The following is a 27,094-nucleotide window of genomic DNA, read 5'->3' as shown; positions in this document are numbered from 1 at the left end:
TGCACATTACTGACATAAAAGTGTTCCTGAATAGAGCATTAGTCCCCCCTTTTCTATTTTATATTGATTTCTATTGACCATTGCAGTGCCATTTTCTTGGAGTGACAGCAATTCTCACCTATGTGTGAAGGGGGAAGAGGCGGGTGACTAGCATTTACTTCCAGGTGTTTCCAAGTGTTTCTAGAGCAAGTGGTGTGATTGGCAGCTGTTTCATCAAACAGAGGAGGGCTAGACGAAAACATAGACCCCTCACTTGCCTTATTTAGTCAACCCTTTAATGTTTAAAGGTCTGTGCACTGTGTACTGTCAGTGCTTCAGTGTTGTTAGTAGATAGCCTAGCACATGGGTTTGACGCTGTTTGGCGAAACTCGTACAACCATAAGAATAATTTGATCATTTTACCAATACGTTTGGACATCATGGAAAGGAAGAGGCTTATTTTAGCTGAAGTTTATGTGGAGTTGTTTGGGTGCTGCCAGCATGGACTAGCTTCGATGTTTGCATAGCAAATCACTGATTGCTGGAAAAATTTGTAATCCTGATACAAATCGTAAGTATAAATGAGAAAGTATATTTCTTTACAGTATTACATCATTTACAGTATTTTCCCCAGCATTTACAGTATTAGCTACAGTATTTTCCTATAATAACAATGATGCTATGAAGCTAATATTGTTGTGGAACTTACTAAAGTAACTTACTCTGATATTTTAGCAAAAAGAAACATGCAAACTTGATGTATAGTGACTGATGACTTTGTGTGCATTTGGAGAGGTTTTAGGAGACTTTGGAGAAGTCTAGGACACCTAGTGGAAACATTGTGTAGCTACTTAGTCATTTCATGTATATGCTCAAAACTGTTCAGTTTATTAGACAAGACGCTGGTGAATCAGGAAATGTAAAGTATGAGTGAAAATGAATCTCCAGCATCAAGACACACATTATAAACCCAAAACATCAAAGGCATTTTATGTTTTTTATTTTGACATTTTCTTCTATATTAGATGAGCTCAATTGGAACCTAAATGATGGACAAATAAGCCTTAATGTGAATGGATGTCTTGTCCCAAGTGTCGACTTCAATTTGAATCCTGAATGATCATTGTGCTATGTGTACAATTTCAGATAACTAGTGTTAGTCATTCAAAAATGATCTTAAAACTGCAGGTGTGTGGACAGGTTTTGCTGGAGCGCTGTGGGGACAAGGGGGAGGGGGTACAGATATTGCACCAACTGGCCGTTGAGTCCCTGATTAGTCCACGCACAGCCTCAATCCTCCGTTCCTCATCTTGACGAAGAAGACACTTGCGGACGCTGGAGAGGTGGAGGGTCAAATGAAACCTTGCTGAAGGGCCTCTTTAATATATTGTCCCATTGCTCTTTCCTCCTCTTGGGAGAGAGGGTAAACCCTACATCAGGCAGGAACCGGGACCTCCTTCAGCGTGATGGCGCAGTCCCAGTCATGGTGTGCAGGCAGCTGTGTTGCTCTCGTAGGGCTGAATACCTGCACCAGGTCGCTGTATTCCTGTGGCACGGTGAGGTCATTATCGGCCTCGAGACTCTTGATGGAGGTGGACTGCAGGGACACTGTCTGGTGAAGAAGACGTTTGCCCTCGCAGGCGACCGCCTACTCAAGGACCCGATTCTCCGTCCACTGCATGTGGGGATGTCTGCCTTTAACCATGGAAGCCCTAGTGTAATTGGATGAGAGACGGAAGGGAAGAGGTAAAAAGCAACATGCTCCACATGTTCAGTTTCAAGGAGGACACGAGGAGTAATGTGTTATGATCCCCAACCCCACGGGTCCCCCATCGAGTGCCTGCATGCTTAACGGAGTGGGGAGGGTAATGGCTCTTATTCTCAACTTCTTAGCAAATCCCCAGTCCATTACATTGCCCCCTGCACCAGAGTCAACCAGTGCCGAAGTGGAGAGTCGACGGCCCATGTGTACAATCACCACAGATAGTATGCACATAGACAGGTTTGAGGAAAACTGCAACAATTGCAGTGCTCCCTTCGGTTCTCCGGCTTGCCTTTTACGCTGGCCACACCTAGCTGCTCCACCGGAACTTCTGCTTGCGCCACTGCGGGTGCATTCTCCTGCTGTTGTCGACCTCGGGGAAATTGCCGGGATCGCTCCTACAGGAGATGGTCATACGTGATAGCAAGGTGTACTACCTCATTCAGTGAGTTGGCTTCCTGCTTACATGCCAGTTCCGTCTGTAGGTCTGCCAATGACGAATGTATCAGCCAAGGCAGACTCTTTTCACCTAGCTCCCGCAGCTAACCTCCAGAATTCTATGGTGTAATCTACCATTGTTTGGATTCCTTGCCTCAGGCATAGCAAGTAGTGCCCACAAAGACTCCCCTGACACTCAACCGTGACAATGAATCTAACAGAGGGTCCTCAAAATTGTTTTATTGGCTTAATTGAAAAATAAACATTTTAAGTGATTTAAATAAAAAGAAAAGTTTTCAGCCTCTTTATAATATTTATATATGAATACATATCACCCCAGTCTTTAATCTCTGCTACGCTCCTCATGTCAATCTGGCACATACTGATAACCAGACATGTGTGCAGTCTCAGGTCTGTCCCTCACTCAGCCACTCACACACACCCCTCCCATTGGTTGATTCTCTCAGAAAGACACAACTCCTCCTCTACCCATGCTGGAATACACCTTCTGACAAAAATTATGTAATGACTTTAGGCCAGAAAGTTCAAAACATGCCGCCTTTTTTCTCCCCAACCAAGCAGACCTGTGTATGAAAGGGATGTGAGATTTGTTTAATTGAGATATATTAATGTGATTAAATATACTACAGTCTCATATTCTACCACTCTGTATTCTCTGCTTTCTCTCTGTTCAGTGCCCTTCTCTCTGACACACACACACACTCACGCTGTAGTCAGAGGTCACAGTTATTCTTTGTGAGCTAGCTAGGAAAGGTTATTGTAACATGCTGTTAAATGTCTATATTCTGATGGTTATTGATAAATATAACCGCTGATATATTTATATATATTGATAAATATGACCGCTGTATCATAGAGTTCCAGTTATATGTACGTGAACCATTTTGATCAACTGAAATGTAGACGTATGTACATGTAACATTTTTCTGATTATGTAAATCATACGGCTATTCTAACTCTCATGGCTAGCTAAATAGATTACAATTTTGATTTCTATTGTGTAATACTTTGGATATAAATGTTTACATTTTCTGTTACAGAACAAGACAAAATATAGTCATCCAGTATAGTCTACCCTTTTGAGAAAAACCTGAACTTCAAAGTGGGTGAATCTATTTATAAAAAATTGAAACAATAAGATCACAGTTCATTTAGATTACATGCTTTGCGAGTGCTTTAGGTATGAGGGCTACCATAAAGGTAATCTTTCTGCTCACACATCAGTCGGTCTGTAATTCTGTACTCTGTGTTTCTAAGGTTCCAACTTTCACGAGTTCCTTGAATCTGTGGAGAAAAGTGCTGACCAAGGTAATTTCTAATTTGTGAACCTTTATACATTTTATGTAATTTATTTATCATTTAAATTTTTTATTACTTCTCATTTGTAGATATGAGAAGACCAAAAACAGTTCCTATGCTGAATGAATTGTTGCACGGTAATCTTTTCTAGAGTGTGTCTACCATATGTTAAAAGAGCTGCTTTATTTCTAAAAGTTTATGCAGTGTGTTAATTTGTCACACAGAGGCAGAAGGGGTGAATCCGATATACCTCTCAACCGTCGTCAACTATTCGAGTCCTCTGGTGGAGCTCACAGGTTTTGCAGCAGACCTTGTACAACTAAAGAAATGCATACAGTCCATATGAACACAGTCTGGTGGAGGATAGCTCCATCACAGGGTGAAAAGTTTCACTTCACTCTGCCACTGGAGCTAAAACGCTAACAGCTCCCCTGAGGTGTTCAGACCATGGTTCAGAGACAAAAGATAAAAACAGACCAGCTGAACTGGTTTCTGGTAATGAAAACTGCCGTGTAGAAATTCCAAACTGTACAAAACTGAAGCCAAATCATCTGAGTGCTCATATTCTCTCTCTCTCTCTCTCTCTCTCTCTCTCTCTCTCTCTCTCTCTCTCTCTGTACTCCTCCTATGTCTCTCTCTCACCATCTCTCACTCTCACACAGACATGTGACAGCAGCACTACACCATGATGGCTCTCTCTCTGTCTCACACAACACATGTTGATAGAAAGTGTTTCATTCTTTTCAAGCAGCTAAACTGGTTTCTGGTGATGACAAGTGGTTGTGTCTCAGTTCCAAACAGAACTTAAACAGAAAAATCCCCAGTATGAATTAAAACCTACACTGTTAGTGTAGTGACCTGAAGTGCTAACTTTACCCATCCAATGTTATCTAAACACTTGTACAGTGATGTTAACACCCGCAGTGTTAATACACCTCTTACAGTATTCATGGTGTTTACATATTTGTATTTGTGTCTGTCTCTGTGATCATGGTTGTTTCTCTCTTGTTTTCTGCATCTGCTTCCATGTCTTCCTGTGTCTTCTGTTCTCACCATGTCTGCTCTAGTGTCTTCCTTCTTTTCCCAACACGCACACACAGATGGACATATGGTATAAACACACACATGGAGGGAGATATGATATTCACAACAAGACTTGTTCTTCCACTCTTGTGATGTTATGGGACTGAAATGTGCTCATACTGGTTTGGCTCCTTCTAAAGAGAAAAAAAAGGTGCAACTAGATTATCGTTCAGATCATAACAGGAAAGAAACAGAGAGTGTGTGTACAGATGGACTGCAGTGAAGAAACAGAGCATGTGTACAGGTGGACTCCAGTGAAGAAATAGACAGTGTGTGTACAGGTGTGTTTATAGTAGTAATAAACAGTTATGATCAACAATTGGTCAGTTATGTTGCTACAGTAGTGAAAACTCAGTAGTGAAACAGTAGCTAAAGTGAGTGTGTTGACAATTAATTAATCTGGACATCCTGATGAAGACAGATCCAGACATTCTTCCTGAAGACTTATAGACTGAACAGTAAAGGTAACACTGCTCCCATGCTTCATAGATATTGCTGTAATCTTGTGTATTTCTCTCTGTAATTAATTATGGCTTTCAGTAAGATTCCTAATACCAATCATTAGCCACATTCCTAAAACCAGTCATACGGCCAGATTCCTAATACCAATTATATGGCCAGATTCCTAATAGCAATCATACGGCCAGATTCCTAAAACCAACCATGTGGCCAGATTCAGAAAGCCTATCATATTTACATTTACAGTAATTATAGTATTTAGAAGATGCTCTTATCCAGAATGACTTGCAAAATTGCTTTGTCATTTACTCATAGAAAACATCCTAGCCAGTACAGTAGGTTAGAGTCCAAGATACCAATGATCTAGAATACAGGGATCACTGCTGATGCCTACAAGTACAAAATACATAAGGTCTATCTTAAACAATGATAAGTGTAATACACAATAAGTGCTAGGGTTTGTTAAACAACATCAGTGTAATAAACAATACCCTACAATAAGTACTAATTTACTCAGGGTCAGTTGTCATTTAAATATTCCACAAATAGTTGGGTCTTCAGTCTGCGGTTGAAGACTGCAAGGGACTCTGCTGTCCGGACAGCAAGTGGGAGTTTATTCCACCATCTTGGAGCCAGGACAGAAAATAGTCTAGTTGCTTGTCTTCCATGAGACCTGAAGCACGGTATTTCAAGCCAAACCTTACTTGAGGTTCGAAGTACTCAAGGTACGAATCAAGGACCATTGACCTCTTGTATGAAGGGGCTGGTCCATTTTTGACTTTGTAGGCAAGCATCAAGGCTTTAAATCTGATGCGTACAGCTACTGGAAGTCAATGAAAGGAGCACAGCAGTGGAGTAATGTGAACTTCAGAAAATTGAAGACCAGTCATGCTGCTGCATTCTGGACAAGTTCAGAATGAACTTAAGGACAAATTCACATCCAAGAATACCTAGATCTGCAGGAAAGTCCACATACCTGGACTACTGGATTTGAACCTTTCCTGTACAAAGTGTTGCAACAAGACCAAACTCAAATAAGGAAAATATTCTTTATTAATTCTAATGTATCCTACAAGATATTTGATTGTGTGGACTATGAATCCACAGTTTCCCTCAGTGAATGTAACAGGTTCCGCAACCTGAACAGTTCTGAGAGTCCCTCTTTAGAAATGTATGTGAACTTTCCATATGTCTTTGAAATGTTCTGAGCGCAAGCGGAGACAGAGTCACAGTATGGGGAATGCAGTTTATTAGAGAACACACGTAGTCCATAGATGTAATTCAAAGTACAAGCCATATATCCAGAAAATCATCTATGTTTATACAGTATATGACATACAGCTGTCTTTACTGTCTGTAAATATATTCTGTATATGACATACAGCTGTCTTTATTGTCTGTTTATTATCCACATCTGACTCCCTGTTTCATTGAATTTCCACCACAGTATGCATGTATATACTGTATATGATATACACCTGTCTTTATTGTCTGTCTACATATATACTGTATTTGACATACAGCTGTATTTACTGTCTGTGTATATAATGCATATGACATACAGCTGTCTTTAGTGTCTGTATGTGTGGATATACTGTGACACAGCTGTCTTTAATGTCTATATGTATGATGTATATTCTGTATATGACATACAGCTGTCTTTATTGTCTGTATGTATGTATATACTGTATATGACATACAGCTGTCTTCTATTGTCTTTATATGTTTATATACAGTATATGACATACAACTGTCTTTATTGTCAGGATGTGTGATGTATATACTGTATATGACATAGAGCTACCATTACTGTCTGTATTTATGTTTATACTGTATATTGCATAGCTGTCTTTACAGTCTGTATGTATATACTGTATATGACATACGGCTGTCTTTATTGTCTTTATGTATATTTATACAGTATTCGACATACAGCTGTCTTTACTGTCTGTATGTATATACTGTATATGACATACAGCTGTGTTTATTGTCTGTGTGTATATATTGTATATGACACTCAGCTGTCTTTATTGTCCGTATGTATAATGTATGGCCTACAGGTACCATTACTGTCGGTTTGTGTGTGTATACGTTATGACATAGAGCTGTCTTTATTGTCTGTTTGTGTGTATATACTGTATAAGACATACAGCTGTCTTTACTGTCTGTATGTATGTACTGTATGTGACATACAGCTGTCATTACAGTCTTTATGTATTCTTTATACTGTATATGACACTCAGCTGTCTTTATTGTCCGTATGTATAATGTATGGCCTACAGCTGTTTATTGTCTGTATGTATGTTCATACTGTATATGACATAGCTGTCTTTACTGTCTGTATGTATGATGTATATTCTGTATATGACATACAGCTGTCTATTGTCTGTTTGTATATTTATACTGTATATGACATAGCTGTCTTTACTGTCTGCATGTATATAATGTATATGACATACAGCTGTCTTCTATTGTCTGTATATGTTTATATACAGTATGTCTTTATTGTCTGGATGTGTGATGTATATACTGTATATAATATACCGCTGTCTTTATAGTCTGTATGTATATTTATATGTAATGTTGAGCGATAAGGAGGCGGACGCATGTGCGGAGAGGAGCGAGATTTATTATGCCCAAATCCAAAATCAGAGTTGTTATCGTAGTCTAGGCTCAAAGAGCCAACACGGAGAGCACGGGGATATATAAGTAGACAAAATAAACACACGAAGGCAAACTGGGAAGCAGGCTATAACTAAGGCTAGGGAAAACTCATGGCTAAGAAACACGGAGTACAAACCAACAAAACCATAAAAATAAACATGCAAACATTCAATGAACTAAACACATACACAAATCATTCAAACAATGAACAGCAACAACCAAGGCACACAACAGGGATTAAATGCATGAATTTCACCAAAACTAGAAACGAGGGACAGGTGTAAGCAATCAAACAAGGTGAGCACAAAACGAAACTATGGAACGGAACTAAACACAAGACAAGGAAAACACGGAACACGGAAGATGGAAGGGACTGAACGTGACATTATACATTATTTGACATACAGCTGTATTTACTGTCTGTATGTATATACTGTAAATGACATACAGCTGTATTTACTGTCTGTGTGTATATACTGTATAAGACATACAGCTGTCTACTGTCTGTATGTATGTACTGTATGTGACATACAGCTGTCATTATAGTCTTTATGTATGTTTATACTGTATATGACATACACCTGTCTTTATTGTCTGTGTGTTTATATGTATGTGTATCTGACTTACAGCTGTCTTTACTGTCTGTATGTACATACTGCATATTACATTCCGCTGTCTTTACTGTCTGTATGTATATACTTGTATTTGACGTACAACTGTCTTTATTGTCTGTATGTGTGTATATATACTGTATATGACATACATGTATCTTTACTGTCTGTATGTATATTCTGGAAATGACTTACAACTGTCTTTACTGTCTGTATGTGTGTATATACTGTATATGATATATAGCTGTCTTTACTGTCTGTATGTGTGTATATACTGTATATGATATATAGCTGTCTTTACTGTCTGTATGTGTGTATATACTGGATATAACATACAGTCTTTTGATCCCCCTCAAGACACTAACACTTTCTGAAATCTTCATACAGATTTTCTCTGTTGTTTTCTACAGGTCTGCAAAGATGCACCATAACAGATAAACTAAGACATTTACCAAGACTCTGCTGGTTGTGTGGTCTCCTGTAACTCAGGTAAGGCTCTGACCTTAAGTAAAGAAATTAGGGTGCTAGTAACACCTACATCTTGCATTTGATTCACAGGGTGCACACGTACTGTCACACTGATACACATGTAAGCCACTCTGGAGAAGAGTGTCTGTAAATGTGTGTGAACAAATGAATCCTTATTAAATCCTCGATAAATCAGTTTTCTTACTGGGTAACTCCATCACAATTGTCAGATTTTAATAACTATTGTACCAAGGGTCGATTTCACGCAGACACCTATAACAGAGCCACAAACATTTTCATTACATGTTTACATACTTCCTCACATATTTGTTTCTGGGTTAAATTTCCTGTGTTTAAGATCAACATTTTTTACTCGTAACTACTACTTCTTTTTGATAAACACGTGCAACCTCTGAAATAATGTGGATTAACCTGTTTATTGCTGCTGTGTTTCAGTTGAATGTTGTTTCAGATTGGTCATGAACAACCAAGAGAAAACAAGTCAGGAGAACAATTCCAATGTTTGAAACTAATCACTAGGGGGCACTGTTTCACATATTCATTAAACTGTCTCATTGAATTTGTGATGAATTTGAGTAAGAATACATAATTTTTATATATATATTTTTGTTGAGTCAGTTTGAGTGTCACTGGGCTGTCAGACCCACAGGCTGTTAGTTGTGTTGTGTATTGTGAATCTGGCCCATGGGCTATGTGTTGTGTATTGGGTGGGCTGTGTGCTGTGTGTCTGCACCAGAACAGTGCAAATGCACTGTAAGGCACATCCATTAGTATTGTGCAGGTCATACCTCAGTCTACAGTACTACACATACAGTCTGATTACACATACATATACACATACAGTCTTGTCCTCCATGTTGATTGGGTGTATGGCAGTGTAGTGTCTGTATCCCTGTCACATCTGGTCCTCCATGTTGGTTGGTTCTCCTTCCAGCAGCAGTCTGTGGGCTGCCATCTCACCCTCACAGGCCTGTTCTCTGATCACTCCCATCTCACCCTCACAGGCCTGTTCTCTGATCACTCCCATCTCACCCTCACAGGTCTGTTCTGTGATCACTCCCATCTCACCCTCACAGGCCTGTTATCTAATCACTCCCATCTCACCCTCACAGGCCTGTTCTCTGATAACTAAATATATAGTTTGATTTTGTGTATCACACAACTTTGAAAATCATCTCATTGTATCACTCGGAATTTCACATCTTATTCAGTAACATTCCAATGCTTTTTCTTAATTGTGAAAGCCTATTAACTCCTTCCCCACCAGTAAGGCTGTTTCGTAATCAATGTTTTTCTGTCTGTAAATGTGTTTCTATACTGCCATCTTGTGGTCACTGATGGGCATTTCAATGTCCATGGTGCCGTTTGTGTAAAAATAAATAATCTATTATAGTCATGTGACATTAGTGATGGGCAGATCATCAATAACTGCCCCACTAATTTAAATGTGAATTTAAATATGTGTATTCAGAGTAAAACAAGCAGACTGTATGACCTCAGACTATCAGTGTTTTCATAACAGACCCACACAGCGGTAGTGAGAGATGACAAACAGGTAAAACCCAGTGAACACACATCAACACTTTACTCAGTCCTCTCCACATCACTCACACAGCACACTTCACCCAACACACATTCACTCCTCTCCACATCCCTCACACAGCACACTTCACCCAACACACTCACATTCACTCCTCTGTCTATTCCTGCACTGTGAACATAAACCATTGAACATGTTTGTGAACCTTCAGTAATCTGGAGTCTGTTGTCTAGAGTCAGGATGGACAACATTTCAAAACTACTGCTGGACATTCTAGAGGAGCTGAAGATAGAGGACCTAAAGAAGTTCCAGTGGCATCTGACCAACAGTGTAGAAGATGACAAACGCATCCCAAAATCTCATCTGGAGAATACAGACAGACTTGACACTGTGGACAAGATGGTGCAGAAATATGACCCAGATGGAGCTGTGAAGATCACACTGATCACCCTGAAGAAGATGAACCACAACCAACTGGCTGAGACCCTGAGAATCCAACACAGTGAAAATAAAGCAGGTGAAATCATGTTCACTTTTTAAACTCACTATTTCAGGATTTTATATGCTCATAGCATTTGGTTTTGTTTTGTTAGTGAACTCAATAGACAAAGAGTGAAGTTGAAAACAATGCTTAGTTAATTTACAAAGTAGAATGAGACAAAATTCAAAATAATCTGGTATATTAATAAACAAACATTGCAAACAATATGTTTTGAATAAGAAATGTTCATTAGCAACAATGAGAAAAGTGATGTCAGTCTCAGTTTAAACATGAGCAAATCACAAATGTAGTCCAGTAATGATGAACAATGTGTTTGGCACAGACTGTATAACTTACAAAATGCATAATAACAAATGTCCAGGTCTTCTCAAACATAGCAGTCACAACCAAAAAATGCACACAGGACTCACAGTTAATAAAGTAGGTTTTGTGTTTTATATTTTCTGTTCTTTACTCTGATGTCTTCTCTCACAGGTGGAGAGAAGACTGCTAAGACTCCAGCAGGTAAATTCAACCCAGTCACACCTTTAGGCATGAGATTATATTACAACTTTAAACAACATGAATATCACATATACTACTGCCATCATTCACATACACACATCACATACACTACTGTCGTCATTCACAGACATACATCACATACACTACTGTCATCATTCACATACTCACATCACATACACTACTGTCATCATTCATATACATCACATACACTACTATCATCATTCACATACACACACTACTCATTCACATCATTCACATACACACATCACATACATTACATACACTTCTGTCAGACTGCAGTTATTAAACAGTCCCTCAGATACTGCACAACATTATAGTTCAGGCAATAATTAAATCTCAAAATTACTGCACAGCTTTAATGTTGTTACACCTGTTAATATAATTACACAGTCTAAAAGAATTGCAGTTTCCTGGATCTAGCTACTTAAATCTTTATTGAAGGCAGCACAAACTTTTTTTTTTTTAATAATTCTATTACATACCAGAACTGTGAAGGTTAAAGCACAATAGTAGTGAGAAATCTCTCCCCAGCCTAAACGCATCATGTTCATTTATGCTCTTTTCATAACAAATCTCATTCAGGGGAGACAAAACAAATAATGGGGGGAGTCCTCCTCTGGTTGATATCCAGCACAGCAGAAACAATACAAACAATGAAGAACAAAATACCTCTTCACACTGAGCACTGGTAGACACTTCACCTCTCCCTTAATGTTTCAGTACCTCTTAATTAACACACTGAGCACTGGTAGACCCAACACCTCTCCCTGAGTGTTTTAGCACCTCTTCATTAACACACTGAGCACTGGTAGGCACGTCACCTCTCCCTTAGTGTTTCAGTACCTCTTCATTAGCACACTGAGCACTGGTAGACACGTCACCTCTCCCTTAGTGTTTCAGTACCGCTTCATTAACACACTAAACACTGGTAGACACATTACCTCTCGCTTAGTGTTTCAGTACCTCTTCATTAACACACTGAGCACTGGTAGACACATCACCTCTCCCTTAGTGTTTCAGTACTTCTTCATTAACACACTGAACACTGGTAGACATATATAACCTGTTACAGCCCAGCATACATAAGACAGTTAGTGCACAAGTAAAGCCCTGTACACACTCCGTGGTTATAAACTAATGGAGGTAGCACTGACCAAAGAGAGAAGGCAAAGCAAAGCTGCAGAAAGTAAGAACTAAAATCCAGCTTGATTCAGTTAAGGACTCACTGAGCCATTACAGAATGTTCTATCTCATAACAATAATCAAAACTTTGACTCTCATTTGGAGTCTTTTTGATGTCTCCTTATTTGTTACTACTACTGATAGTTATTCTACTCTACAGTGATAAACAAACTTCAGAGAGAACATGATATAAAGTTAACATTTTGAAACTATACTAAACAGGCACTTTTCTTATTCACAGGCTATATGAATCACAACGTTTTCTTCCAACTTTTTAACAGGTGGAAGAAAAAGTGATCTCAGTAGTAGGAGAATGAAAATAAAATATAAGGAAAAATTTGAGAAGTTGTATGAGGAGGCTCCACTAGAATGTGATCGTGTGCCTATAAAAGACACTTACACTGAAGTTTACATGATCAAAGGATGCACAGGAGGAGTGAACACAAAGCATGAAGTGAGACAGGTGGAGGAATTCTACCCCAAAACAGAAGAAACACCAATCACACTCAGTGACCTCTTCAAAGTGCAGTCTACTAAAAAGAAGCATGGTACTAAAGTCCTGACATTGGGAATAGCTGGAGTGGGAAAAACAGTCTCTGTACACAAGTTCATTCTTGACTGGGCTGAAGAGAAGTGCAACCAGGACATAGATTTCATCATATACCTCCCATTTCGAGAGCTGAACTTGATTAAGGATGAAAAGTACAGCCTCTCAGAACTACTTCTTTACTTCCATAAAGAGCTCTGTTCTGGAGAAGAAAAGGAGATATTAAATGAAAAACATAGGCTGCTTTTCATACTGGATGGATTGGATGAAAGTAGAATTCTTCTAGATCTTCATCAGAAGAAGGTATCTAATGTGAATGAAAAGACTACTCTTGATAAACTAATAACCAACCTCATAAATGGAGAACTGCTTCCTTCTGCTCTCCTCTGGATCACTTCACGACCTGCAGCAGTCAGTAAGATAAATGACCAATACTTTAACCCTGTTACAGAAATCCGTGGATTCAATGACCCACAGAAGGAGGAGTACTTCAGGAAGAGAATCAGAGATGAAGATCAAGCCAGCAGAATTATATCACACATTAAGACTGCAAGAAGCCTTCATATCTTGTGTCACATACCTGTTGTCTGCAGGATCTCAGCCACCGTGTTTCAGAAAATGCTGAAGGAAGGTGTGGACATGAAAAATGCTCCAACAACTCTGACAGAAATGTACCTACATTTCCTGCTGTTTTTCACAGATCAAAAGACTAAGAAATACAACACAAAGCAAAGCACCAACAATGCAGTTTCATCTGAGACAAAAAGAGCAGAGGTGCTGGATATTGTGAAGCTTGGAAAGTTAGCCTTTCTTCAGCTGCAAAAAGGACAACTTCTGTTCTATGAGAAAGATCTGGAAGAATGTGGTATTGATGTCTGTGAGGCTTTAGTGTACTCTGGAATTTGTACGCAAATTTTTAAACAGGAGGGGAAGATCTACAGCTTTGTGCATTTAAGCTTCCAGGAGTTTCTTGCTGCTGTATTTGTGTTCCTAACATTCAGGGATGAAGGCAACCCACTCCTTAAAACCCCACTGGAGAAAATTAAGTGGAAGTTAAAACACAGACTGTGTGATCTGCTCAGGACAGCAGTAGGTAAGGCCATGAGGAGTGAAAATGGGCACCTGGACCTTTTCCTCCGTTTCCTCTTCGGCCTCTCACTACAGTCCAATCAGAGGCTCCTGAAAAGTCTACACCCAGAACTGGACATCAGAGAAGAGAGTTTAGAGGAGACTGTGAACTACATCAAGAAAACCATCAAGAGAACAAAATCCTTTGAAGAGACTATCAATCTGTTCCACTGCTTGAGTGAACTGAAAGACAACTCTCTGACAAGTGAAATACAGACCTTCCTGAACTCCAGAGACCTCTCAACACAGACACTTTCATCTACACAGTGTTCAGCTCTGGTGTTTGTGCTGCTGATGTCAGAGGAGATTCAAGAGAAATTTGAGCTGAAGAAATTCAGGCCATCAGATAAAGGACTGAGGGAATTATTTCCAGTGTTGAAAAACACCAGGCGAGCTCTGTAAGTATCTTTTGGATTAATAATTTTAATTGGAAAGGTTTTTTATTGTTGAAGCTCTTTCTGTAACTAATCAAATTATGTGAATGTATTTCTCAGTCAGAGCAAAGTGAACAACAATTTTCATTTCTAGTGGTAAAAGGTTGTACTGTAAGTATATTTTGAATGGTGAACTTTGGGGAATGGCTTTTCTGACAGCCACAACATTAAAGAACAGACAAGCCTTTATCTTAAGAGCAGACCAGTGCATTCCAGAATGACTGCAGTGTCTTCCTACCAGTTGGAATGCAACACATGACTGTCATTCTGTAATTCAAAAGTCCCACTGGTTTCTCTGGCAAACACTCAGAAAGCCACATTCAGTCAAGACACAGGAGTGTTCAGCAAGCAGCTCTGTATTTTTTTTTTAACAGAGACAGATAATATATATATTGTGTGCGTGTGTGTGTGTGTGTGTGTGTGTGTGTGTGTGTGTGAACAGCGACAGAGAATATATATATTGAAACTGATAGTCTAACAGGTTATACATAGTCTAACAGTACATAGTGTTACACATACTAAAACTGAAGCACTGACAGTACACAGTGCGCAGACCTTTAAGCATTAAAGGGATGACTAAACAAGGCAAGTGAGGGGTCTACGTTTTCATCTAAGCCTCCTCTATTTGATGAAACTGCTGTCAATCAAGCAGCTTGCCCTGAAAACTCTTGGAAATGCCTGGAAGTAAATGCTAGTCACCCTCCCTCCCCCTTCCCCCTTCACACATTGGTGTAGGACAGTAAGTACATAGTGTTACACATACTATCTAACAGATGTTTATTCTAGGACAGTCTATTTTAGCAGATTTGTATGGAATTACTTTCACATTTAAGATTTTAAGGTTATAAGTCATTGAAAATTCATGTTTGAAAGTTAGGAACCATTAGTTGGTTTGTCACCCCTGAATGAGACTTGTTATAAAAGGAGCATAAATAAACATGAATTAGCATGTGTTTAGGCTGGTGAGGGGTATTGTAAAGTAAAGGGGACTGTTTGTGAATTACAGATGTGTAGTGTAAACTCAATGTGTGCGTTTAGGCTGTTAAGGGGTATTGTGAAGTTAAGGGGCCTGTTTGTGAATTACAGATGTGTAGTGTAAACTCAATGTGTGTGTTTAGGCTGGTGAGGGGTATTGTAAAGTAAAGGGGACTGTTTGTGAATTACAGATGTGTAGTGTAAACTCAATGTGTGTGTTTAGGCTGTTAAGGGGTATTGTGAAGTTAAGGGGCATGTTTGTGAATTACAGATGTGTAGTGTAAACTCAATGTGTGTGTTTAGGCTGTTAAGGGGTATTGTGAAGTTAAGGGGACTGTTTGTGAATTACAGATGTGTAGTGTAAACTCAATGTGTGTGTTTAGGCTGTTAGGGGGTATTGTGAAGTTAAGGGGCCTGTTTGTGAATTACAGATGTGTAGTGTAAACTCAATGTGTGTGTTTAGGCTGTTAAGGGGTATTGTGAAGTTAAGGGGCCTGTTTGTGAATTACAGATGTATATTGTAAGCTCAACTGGAACTGTAGGGGTCCACCAGCTGGAAACACTGTTCAGGAGTAATGTTCCACTGTGGTACTACCTGATAAATTGCTCTGTAAACATATTAGGTGAGATAGTATACAGCAGGTTCACTCAGATACTGAAAACCAGACCATTTAGTGCTTTACATGTTAATAAGAGAATTTTAAAGTCTGGTTCAAATTTAACTGAAATTTAACAATAATGAGATAGGATTATGACAAGTTAATTATGAGATGTTATGAGAGGATTAAGTCTAAAGTATGGTTACAGTTATGAGATAATATTAGGACCATAAAGTATGGTTACAAGCTGAAGCTGAGTCTTTCCTATACCCAGAGCCCTGTCTATACACCTGCAGATTTAAGATCATTTTTGAACCATTTGTACTTTTTCACTTTAACACTAGTTACCTGAAATTGTACACATAGCACAATGATCATTCAGGATTCAATTTGAAGTAGACACTTGGGACAAGACATCCATTCACATCCAGGCTTATTTGTCCATCATTTAGGTTCCATATGAGCTCATCTAATACAGAAGAAAATGTAAATAAATAAATAAATAAAACACCTCTGATTTTTGGGTGTATAATGTGTCTATTGATGCTGGAGATTCATTTTAACTCATGCACTAAATTACATGTAGCAAGATTACGAATTTTCCAGCAGTGAATGGAAACATCCGGTGATTTGCTATGCAAACATTGATGCTTGTCCATGCTAGCAGCAAAGCTAATCTATGCTAGCAGCACCCAAACAACTCCACATAAACTTCAGCTAAAATAAACCTCTTCATTTCCATGATGTCCAAATGTATTGGCAAAATCATCAAATCATTCTTATGGTTGTACGAGTTTCGCCAAACAGCACCAAACAGTGCCAAACAGCACCAAACTGATGCACTATGCTATCTGCTAACAACAGTACACAGTACGCAGGTCTTTAAACATTAAAGGGATGACTAAATAAGGCGACCGAGGGGTCTACGTTTTCGTCTAAGCCTCCTCTATTTGATGAATCAGCAGCCAATCACACGGATGGCCATAGAAACACTTGGAAACACCTGGAAGTAAATGCTAGTCACCCGCCCCTTCCCCCTTCACACATAGGTGTGAATTGCTGTCACCCCAAGACAATGGCACGGCAATGGTCAATAGAAATCAATATAAAATAGAAAAGGGGGGACTAACGCTCTATTCAGCAACAGTTTTATGTCAGTAGCATGCATTTTCAGTTAACCAAAGGCTTGCGTAGTTTGGGTTTGTTACGAAGGAACCGAAACGAAAGAAAAACTTTGTTTCTACGCAAAGAAGTAAGCATGCAATTAAAGAACCTTACTAACACTCTGTAGACCATTTAAACATGTCACGCAGTTGTTTTGATGGTAATTGAATTTACTATGACAAAATCTGAACTTATCTTATACCGGAAGGATGTTTTAAAAGGCAACTTAAAAGGACAGGCACATTTTTGTGGAAATTTTACTCGAAAAATGCGGTGTCTTCAGTGTGCAATTTCTGGCGAGCGGATGCATGTAGACATCTGAAAATCGGTAAGCAGGTATTAGTCCTAAGAAATGTTATGTTAATAAATGTACTGTCCTTTAAGAATATTCGATGTTATCAAGTAATTTATTTGAGCATGACAGTTTGGGCCTGCCCACTGGCCCGCTAGGGGGCGTTGGTGCATAAGGGGGTTAAAAGGCCAATTAAAAGGCCTGGCACAACAGTGCACACGGTGTATTCAGCGTGGGATTTCTGGCGAACGGATGTATGTAGACGGCTGAAAGTTGGTAAGCAGGTACTTGTATTAGTCCTAAGAAATGTTATGTTGATAAATGCACTTAAATCAAGTGATTTAAGTATGCCAGTTTGGGCCCACCGGTGGGCCCACTGGTAGGCCCACTAGGGGCATTACTGCATTACACAGTTAATTCAAGCACCAGTGGTCTTTAGATCACATACTAAACATGAGTCTTGTCATTCCTAAATTTTTCCCACATTCCAGTAATTTCATTAAGTAAACTTTAAATAGAAAATAAAGATGCAGACTCTGGAATTAATTGAAGAGAATAGCCAGTCTCATCTTTATTCTGAGCTCAATATTACAAACGAGGCATAGTCTGGAATATGTCTAACAATCACACACAACACACATTTTTATGCAGTTTTCAGAAGTGGTTATGTAATCGCCCCACCTTCTTTACAGAATAGCGTTTCAAATCTCCACCACTATGTTCAAACATACATTATTCAATATATGCAAATTGAGATCCATCATTATGCAAATTAATGCTTCCTGTGTCAATGGGGGTTTCCTCCAGGGTCTCTGGTTTCCTCTCACAGTACATAAATATGGAAGTTAGGTTGATTGTATATTCTAAATTGTCCTCTTTGAATGTATTTGTTCAGTGGTGGTTGGTACTGTGTGTGTGTATGTATGTTCTGTGATGGTTGGTGCTCTGTGTCTATGTATGTCCAGGGATGGTTGGTGCTTTGTGTATGTATGTCCAGGGATGGTTGGTGCTTTGTGTATGTATGTCCAGGGATGGTTGGTGCTTTGTGTATGTATGTCCAGGGATGGTTGGTGCTTTGTGTATGTATATCCAGGGATGGTTGGTGCTCAGTGTGTATGTATGTCCAGCTATGGTTGGTGCTCAGTGTGTATGTATGTCCAGCTATGGTTGGTGCTCTGTGTGTATGTATGTCCAGCTATGGTTGGTGCTCTGTGTGTATGCATGTCCAGCTATGGTTGGTGCTCAGTGTGTATGTATGTCCAGCTATGGTTGGTGCTCTGTGTGTATGTATGTCCAGCTATGGTTGGTGCTCTGTGTGTATGTATGTCCAGCTATGGTTGGTGCTCTGTGTGTATGCATGTCCAGCTATGGTTGGTGCTCTGTGTGTATGCATGTCCAGCTATGGTTGGTGCTCTGTGTGTATGCATGTCCAGCTATGGTTGGTGCTCTGTGTGTATGCATGTCCAGCTATGGTTGGTGCTCTGTGTGTATGCATGTCCAGCTATGGTTGGTGCTCTGTGTGTATGCATGTCCAGCTATGGTTGGTGCTCTGTGTGTATGCATGTCCAGCTATGGTTGGTGCTCTGTGTGTATGCATGTCCAGCTATGGTTGGTGCTCTGTGTCTATGCATGTCCAGCTATGGTTGGTGCTCTGTGTCTATGCATGTCCAGCTATGGTTGGTGCTCTGTGTCTATGCATGTCCAGCTATGGTTGGTGCTCTGTGTCTATGCATGTCCAGCTATGGTTGGTGCTCTGTGTCTATGCATGTCCAGCTATGGTTGGTGCTCTGTGTCTATGCATGTCCAGCTATGGTTGGTGCTCTGCCTGTCTATGCATGTCCAGCTATGGTTGGTGCTCTGCCTGTCTATGCATGTCCAGCTATGGTTGGTGCTCTGCCTGTCTATGCATGTCCAGCTATGGTTGGTGCTCTGCCTGTCTATGCATGTCCAGCTATGGTTGGTGCTCTGCCTGTCTATGCATGTCCAGCTATGGTTGGTGCTCTGCCTGTCTATGCATGTCCAGCTATGGTTGGTGCTCTGCCTGTCTATGCATGTCCAGCTATGGTTGGTGCTCTGCCTGTCTATGCATGTCCAGCTATGGTTGGTGCTCTGCCTGTCTATGCATGTCCAGCTATGGTTGGTGCTCTGCCTGTCTATGCATGTCCAGCTATGGTTGGTGCTCTGCCTGTCTATGCATGTCCAGCTATGGTTGGTGCTCTGCCTGTCTATGCATGTCCAGCTATGGTTGGTGCTCTGCCTGTCTATGCATGTCCAGCTATGGTTGGTGCTCTGCCTGTCTATGCATGTCCAGCTATGGTTGGTGCTCTGCCTGTCTATGCATGTCCAGCTATGGTTGGTGCTCTGCCTGTCTATGCATGTCCAGCTATGGTTGGTGCTCTGCCTGTCTATGCATGTCCAGCTATGGTTGGTGCTCTGCCTGTCTATGCATGTCCAGCTATGGTTGGTGCTCTGCCTGTCTATGCATGTCCAGCTATGGTTGGTGCTCTGCCTGTCTATGCATGTCCAGCTATGGTTGGTGCTCTGCCTGTCTATGCATGTCCAGCTATGGTTGGTGCTCTGCCTGTCTATGCATGTCCAGCTATGGTTGGTGCTCTGCCTGTCTATGCATGTCCAGCTATGGTTGGTGCTCTGCCTGTCTATGCATGTCCAGCTATGGTTGGTGCTCTGCCTGTCTATGCATGTCCAGCTATGGTTGGTGCTCTGCCTGTCTATGCATGTCCAGCTATGGTTGGTGCTCTGCCTGTCTATGCATGTCCAGCTATGGTTGGTGCTCTGCCTGTCTATGCATGTCCAGCTATGGTTGGTGCTCTGCCTGTCTATGCATGTCCAGCTATGGTTGGTGCTCTGCCTGTCTATGCATGTCCAGCTATGGTTGGTGCTCTGCCTGTCTATGCATGTCCAGCTATGGTTGGTGCTCTGCCTGTCTATGCATGTCCAGCTATGGTTGGTGCTCTGCCTGTCTATGCATGTCCAGCTATGGTTGGTGCTCTGCCTGTCTATGCATGTCCAGCTATGGTTGGTGCTCTGCCTGTCTATGCATGTCCAGCTATGGTTGGTGCTCTGCCTGTCTATGCATGTCCAGCTATGGTTGGTGCTCTGCCTGTCTATGCATGTCCAGCTATGGTTGGTGCTCTGCCTGTCTATGCATGTCCAGCTATGGTTGGTGCTCTGCCTGTCTATGCATGTCCAGCTATGGTTGGTGCTCTGCCTGTCTATGCGTGTCCAGCTATGGTTGGTGCTCTGCCTGTCTATGCGTGTCCAGCTATGGTTGGTGCTCTGCCTGTCTATGCGTGTCCAGCTATGGTTGGTGCTCTGCCTGTCTATGCGTGTCCAGCTATGGTTGGTGCTCTGCCTGTCTATGCGTGTCCAGCTATGGTTGGTGCTCTGCCTGTCTATGCGTGTCCAGCTATGGTTGGTGCTCTGCCTGTCTATGCGTGTCCAGCTATGGTTGGTGCTCTGCCTGTCTATGCGTGTCCAGCTATGGTTGGTGCTCTGCCTGTCTATGCGTGTCCAGCTATGGTTGGTGCTCTGCCTGTCTATGCGTGTCCAGCTATGGTTGGTGCTCTGCCTGTCTATGCGTGTCCAGCTATGGTTGGTGCTCTGCCTGTCTATGCGTGTCCAGCTATGGTTGGTGCTCTGCCTGTCTATGCGTGTCCAGCTATGGTTGGTGCTCTGCCTGTCTATGCGTGTCCAGCGATGGTTGGTGCTCTGCCTGTCTATGCGTGTCCAGCGATGGTTGGTGCTCTGCCTGTCTATGCGTGTCCAGCGATGGTTGGTGCTCTGCCTGTCTATGCGTGTCCAGCGATGGTTGGTGCTCTGCCTGTCTATGCGTGTCCAGCGATGGTTGGTGCTCTGCCTGTCTATGCGTGTCCAGCGATGGTTGGTGCTCTGCCTGTGTATGCGTGTCCAGCGATGGTTGGTGCTCTGCCTGTGTATGCGTGTCCAGCGATGGTTGGTGCTCTGCCTGTGTATGCGTGTCCAGCGATGGTTGGTGCTCTGCCTGTCTATGCGTGTCCAGCGATGGTTGGTGCTCTGCCTGTCTATGCGTGTCCAGCGATGGTTGGTGCTCTGCCTGTCTATGCGTGTCCAGCGATGGTTGGTGCTCTGCCTGTCTATGCGTGTCCAGCGATGGTTGGTGCTCTGCCTGTGTATGCGTGTCCAGCGATGGTTGGTGCTCTGCCTGTGTATGCGTGTCCAGCGATGGTTGGTGCTCTGCCTGTGTATGCGTGCGTGTCCAGCGATGGTTGGTGCTCTGCCTGTGTATGCGTGCGTGTCCAGCGATGGTTGGTGCTCTGCCTGTGTATGCGTGCGTGTCCAGCGATGGTTGGTGCTCTGCCTGTGTATGCGTGCGTGTCCAGCGATGGTTGGTGCTCTGCCTGTGTATGCGTGCGTGTCCAGCGATGGTTGGTGCTCTGCCTGTGTATGCGTGCGTGTCCAGCGATGGTTGGTGCTCTGCCTGTGTATGCGTGCGTGTCCAGCGATGGTTGGTGCTCTGCCTGTGTATGCGTGCGTGTCCAGCGATGGTTGGTGCTCTGCCTGTGTATGCGTGCGTGTCCAGCGATGGTTGGTGCTCTGCCTGTGTATGCGTGCGTGTCCAGCGATGGTTGGTGCTCTGCCTGTGTATGCGTGCGTGTCCAGCGATGGTTGGTGCTCTGCCTGTGTATGCGTGCGTGTCCAGCGATGGTTGGTGCTCTGCCTGTGTATGCGTGCGTGTCCAGCGATGGTTGGTGCTCTGCCTGTGTATGCGTGCGTGTCCAGCGATGGTTGGTGCTCTGCCTGTGTATGCGTGCGTGTCCAGCGATGGTTGGTGCTCTGCCTGTGTATGCGTGCGTGTCCAGCGATGGTTGGTGCTCTGCCTGTGTATGCGTGCGTGTCCAGCGATGGTTGGTGCTCTGCCTGTGTATGCGTGCGTGTCCAGCGATGGTTGGTGCTCTGCCTGTGTATGCGTGCGTGTCCAGCGATGGTTGGTGCTCTGCCTGTGTATGCGTGCGTGTCCAGCGATGGTTGGTGCTCTGCCTGTGTATGCGTGCGTGTCCAGCGATGGTTGGTGCTCTGCCTGTGTATGCGTGCGTGTCCAGCGATGGTTGGTGCTCTGCCTGTGTATGCGTGCGTGTCCAGCGATGGTTGGTGCTCTGCCTGTGTATGCGTGCGTGTCCAGCGATGGTTGGTGCTCTGCCTGTGTATGCGTGCGTGTCCAGCGATGGTTGGTGCTCTGCCTGTGTATGCGTGCGTGTCCAGCGATGGTTGGTGCTCTGCCTGTGTATGCGTGCGTGTCCAGCGATGGTTGGTGCTCTGCCTGTGTATGCGTGCGTGTCCAGCGATGGTTGGTGCTCTGCCTGTGTATGCGTGCGTGTCCAGCGATGGTTGGTGCTCTGCCTGTGTATGCGTGCGTGTCCAGCGATGGTTGGTGCTCTGCCTGTGTATGCGTGCGTGTCCAGCGATGGTTGGTGCTCTGCCTGTGTATGCGTGCGTGTCCAGCGATGGTTGGTGCTCTGCCTGTGTATGCGTGCGTGTCCAGCGATGGTTGGTGCTCTGCCTGTGTATGCGTGCGTGTCCAGCGATGGTTGGTGCTCTGCCTGTGTATGCGTGCGTGTCCAGCGATGGTTGGTGCTCTGCCTGTGTATGCGTGCGTGTCCAGCGATGGTTGGTGCTCTGCCTGTGTATGCGTGCGTGTCCAGCGATGGTTGGTGCTCTGCCTGTGTATGCGTGCGTGTCCAGCGATGGTTGGTGCTCTGCCTGTGTATGCGTGCGTGTCCAGCGATGGTTGGTGCTCTGCCTGTGTATGCGTGCGTGTCCAGCGATGGTTGGTGCTCTGCCTGTGTATGCGTGCGTGTCCAGCGATGGTTGGTGCTCTGCCTGTGTATGCGTGCGTGTCCAGCGATGGTTGGTGCTCTGCCTGTGTATGCGTGCGTGTCCAGCGATGGTTGGTGCTCTGCCTGTGTATGCGTGCGTGTCCAGCGATGGTTGGTGCTCTGCCTGTGTATGCGTGCGTGTCCAGCGATGGTTGGTGCTCTGCCTGTGTATGCGTGCGTGTCCAGCGATGGTTGGTGCTCTGCCTGTGTATGCGTGCGTGTCCAGCGATGGTTGGTGCTCTGCCTGTGTATGCGTGCGTGTCCAGCGATGGTTGGTGCTCTGCCTGTGTATGCGTGCGTGTCCAGCGATGGTTGGTGCTCTGCCTGTGTATGCGTGCGTGTCCAGCGATGGTTGGTGCTCTGCCTGTGTATGCGTGCGTGTCCAGCGATGGTTGGTGCTCTGCCTGTGTATGCGTGCGTGTCCAGCGATGGTTGGTGCTCTGCCTGTGTATGCGTGCGTGTCCAGCGATGGTTGGTGCTCTGCCTGTGTATGCGTGCGTGTCCAGCGATGGTTGGTGCTCTGCCTGTGTATGCGTGCGTGTCCAGCGATGGTTGGTGCTCTGCCTGTGTATGCGTGCGTGTCCAGCGATGGTTGGTGCTCTGCCTGTGTATGCGTGCGTGTCCAGCGATGGTTGGTGCTCTGCCTGTGTATGCGTGCGTGTCCAGCGATGGTTGGTGCTCTGCCTGTGTATGCGTGCGTGTCCAGCGATGGTTGGTGCTCTGCCTGTGTATGCGTGCGTGTCCAGCGATGGTTGGTGCTCTGCCTGTGTATGCGTGCGTGTCCAGCGATGGTTGGTGCTCTGCCTGTGTATGCGTGCGTGTCCAGCGATGGTTGGTGCTCTGCCTGTGTATGCGTGCGTGTCCAGCGATGGTTGGTGCTCTGCCTGTGTATGCGTGCGTGTCCAGCGATGGTTGGTGCTCTGCCTGTGTATGCGTGCGTGTCCAGCGATGGTTGGTGCTCTGCCTGTGTATGCGTGCGTGTCCAGCGATGGTTGGTGCTCTGCCTGTGTATGCGTGCGTGTCCAGCGATGGTTGGTGCTCTGCCTGTGTATGCGTGCGTGTCCAGCGATGGTTGGTGCTCTGCCTGTGTATGCGTGCGTGTCCAGCGATGGTTGGTGCTCTGCCTGTGTATGCGTGCGTGTCCAGCGATGGTTGGTGCTCTGCCTGTGTATGCGTGCGTGTCCAGCGATGGTTGGTGCTCTGCCTGTGTATGCGTGCGTGTCCAGCGATGGTTGGTGCTCTGCCTGTGTATGCGTGCGTGTCCAGCGATGGTTGGTGCTCTGCCTGTGTATGCGTGCGTGTCCAGCGATGGTTGGTGCTCTGCCTGTGTATGCGTGCGTGTCCAGCGATGGTTGGTGCTCTGCCTGTGTATGCGTGCGTGTCCAGCGATGGTTGGTGCTCTGCCTGTGTATGCGTGCGTGTCCAGCGATGGTTGGTGCTCTGCCTGTGTATGCGTGCGTGTCCAGCGATGGTTGGTGCTCTGCCTGTGTATGCGTGCGTGTCCAGCGATGGTTGGTGCTCTGCCTGTGTATGCGTGCGTGTCCAGCGATGGTTGGTGCTCTGCCTGTGTATGCGTGCGTGTCCAGCGATGGTTGGTGCTCTGCCTGTGTATGCGTGCGTGTCCAGCGATGGTTGGTGCTCTGCCTGTGTATGCGTGCGTGTCCAGCGATGGTTGGTGCTCTGCCTGTGTATGCGTGCGTGTCCAGCGATGGTTGGTGCTCTGCCTGTGTATGCGTGCGTGTCCAGCGATGGTTGGTGCTCTGCCTGTGTATGCGTGCGTGTCCAGCGATGGTTGGTGCTCTGCCTGTGTATGCGTGCGTGTCCAGCGATGGTTGGTGCTCTGCCTGTGTATGCGTGCGTGTCCAGCGATGGTTGGTGCTCTGCCTGTGTATGCGTGCGTGTCCAGCGATGGTTGGTGCTCTGCCTGTGTATGCGTGCGTGTCCAGCGATGGTTGGTGCTCTGCCTGTGTATGCGTGCGTGTCCAGCGATGGTTGGTGCTCTGCCTGTGTATGCGTGCGTGTCCAGCGATGGTTGGTGCTCTGCCTGTGTATGCGTGCGTGTCCAGCGATGGTTGGTGCTCTGCCTGTGTATGCGTGCGTGTCCAGCGATGGTTGGTGCTCTGCCTGTGTATGCGTGCGTGTCCAGCGATGGTTGGTGCTCTGCCTGTGTATGCGTGCGTGTCCAGCGATGGTTGGTGCTCTGCCTGTGTATGCGTGCGTGTCCAGCGATGGTTGGTGCTCTGCCTGTGTATGCGTGCGTGTCCAGCGATGGTTGGTGCTCTGCCTGTGTATGCGTGCGTGTCCAGCGATGGTTGGTGCTCTGCCTGTGTATGCGTGCGTGTCCAGCGATGGTTGGTGCTCTGCCTGTGTATGCGTGCGTGTCCAGCGATGGTTGGTGCTCTGCCTGTGTATGCGTGCGTGTCCAGCGATGGTTGGTGCTCTGCCTGTGTATGCGTGCGTGTCCAGCGATGGTTGGTGCTCTGCCTGTGTATGCGTGCGTGTCCAGCGATGGTTGGTGCTCTGCCTGTGTATGCGTGCGTGTCCAGCGATGGTTGGTGCTCTGCCTGTGTATGCGTGCGTGTCCAGCGATGGTTGGTGCTCTGCCTGTGTATGCGTGCGTGTCCAGCGATGGTTGGTGCTCTGCCTGTGTATGCGTGCGTGTCCAGCGATGGTTGGTGCTCTGCCTGTGTATGCGTGCGTGTCCAGCGATGGTTGGTGCTCTGCCTGTGTATGCGTGCGTGTCCAGCGATGGTTGGTGCTCTGCCTGTGTATGCGTGCGTGTCCAGCGATGGTTGGTGCTCTGCCTGTGTATGCGTGCGTGTCCAGCGATGGTTGGTGCTCTGCCTGTGTATGCGTGCGTGTCCAGCGATGGTTGGTGCTCTGCCTGTGTATGCGTGCGTGTCCAGCGATGGTTGGTGCTCTGCCTGTGTATGCGTGCGTGTCCAGCGATGGTTGGTGCTCTGCCTGTGTATGCGTGCGTGTCCAGCGATGGTTGGTGCTCTGCCTGTGTATGCGTGCGTGTCCAGCGATGGTTGGTGCTCTGCCTGTGTATGCGTGCGTGTCCAGCGATGGTTGGTGCTCTGCCTGTGTATGCGTGCGTGTCCAGCGATGGTTGGTGCTCTGCCTGTGTATGCGTGCGTGTCCAGCGATGGTTGGTGCTCTGCCTGTGTATGCGTGCGTGTCCAGCGATGGTTGGTGCTCTGCCTGTGTATGCGTGCGTGTCCAGCGATGGTTGGTGCTCTGCCTGTGTATGCGTGCGTGTCCAGCGATGGTTGGTGCTCTGCCTGTGTATGCGTGCGTGTCCAGCGATGGTTGGTGCTCTGCCTGTGTATGCGTGCGTGTCCAGCGATGGTTGGTGCTCTGCCTGTGTATGCGTGCGTGTCCAGCGATGGTTGGTGCTCTGCCTGTGTATGCGTGCGTGTCCAGCGATGGTTGGTGCTCTGCCTGTGTATGCGTGCGTGTCCAGCGATGGTTGGTGCTCTGCCTGTGTATGCGTGCGTGTCCAGCGATGGTTGGTGCTCTGCCTGT

The 27,094-nt window shown here is 44.7% G+C and overlaps 1 protein-coding gene across 1 annotated transcript in view; it reads left to right on the top strand.

Moving 5' to 3' along the window:
* Positions 1-4,780: 4,780 nt before the first annotated feature.
* Positions 4,781-27,094, top strand: part of LOC145659431 (NACHT, LRR and PYD domains-containing protein 3-like) — a 105,714-nt gene continuing 83,400 nt past the window's right edge. The window contains exons 1-6 of the mRNA XM_081722064.1: positions 4,781-5,046; positions 8,727-8,805; positions 9,241-10,360; positions 10,579-10,862; positions 11,322-11,351; positions 12,836-14,627. Of these exons, the coding sequence (XP_081578190.1) occupies positions 10,350-10,360; positions 10,579-10,862; positions 11,322-11,351; positions 12,836-14,627 (2,117 nt within the window). The 5' untranslated portion in view covers positions 4,781-5,046; positions 8,727-8,805; positions 9,241-10,349. The remainder of the gene's footprint in view (positions 5,047-8,726; positions 8,806-9,240; positions 10,361-10,578; positions 10,863-11,321; positions 11,352-12,835; positions 14,628-27,094) is intronic.

This window comes from Electrophorus electricus, chromosome 1 (genome assembly GCF_041902795.1).
Source record: "Electrophorus electricus isolate QZ-2024a chromosome 1, ASM4190279v1, whole genome shotgun sequence".
Classification (NCBI taxonomy): Eukaryota; Metazoa; Chordata; class Actinopteri; order Gymnotiformes; family Gymnotidae; genus Electrophorus; species Electrophorus electricus.
Note: the sequence above shows the minus strand (reverse complement) of the source record. Positions and strands in the feature narration are given on the sequence as shown.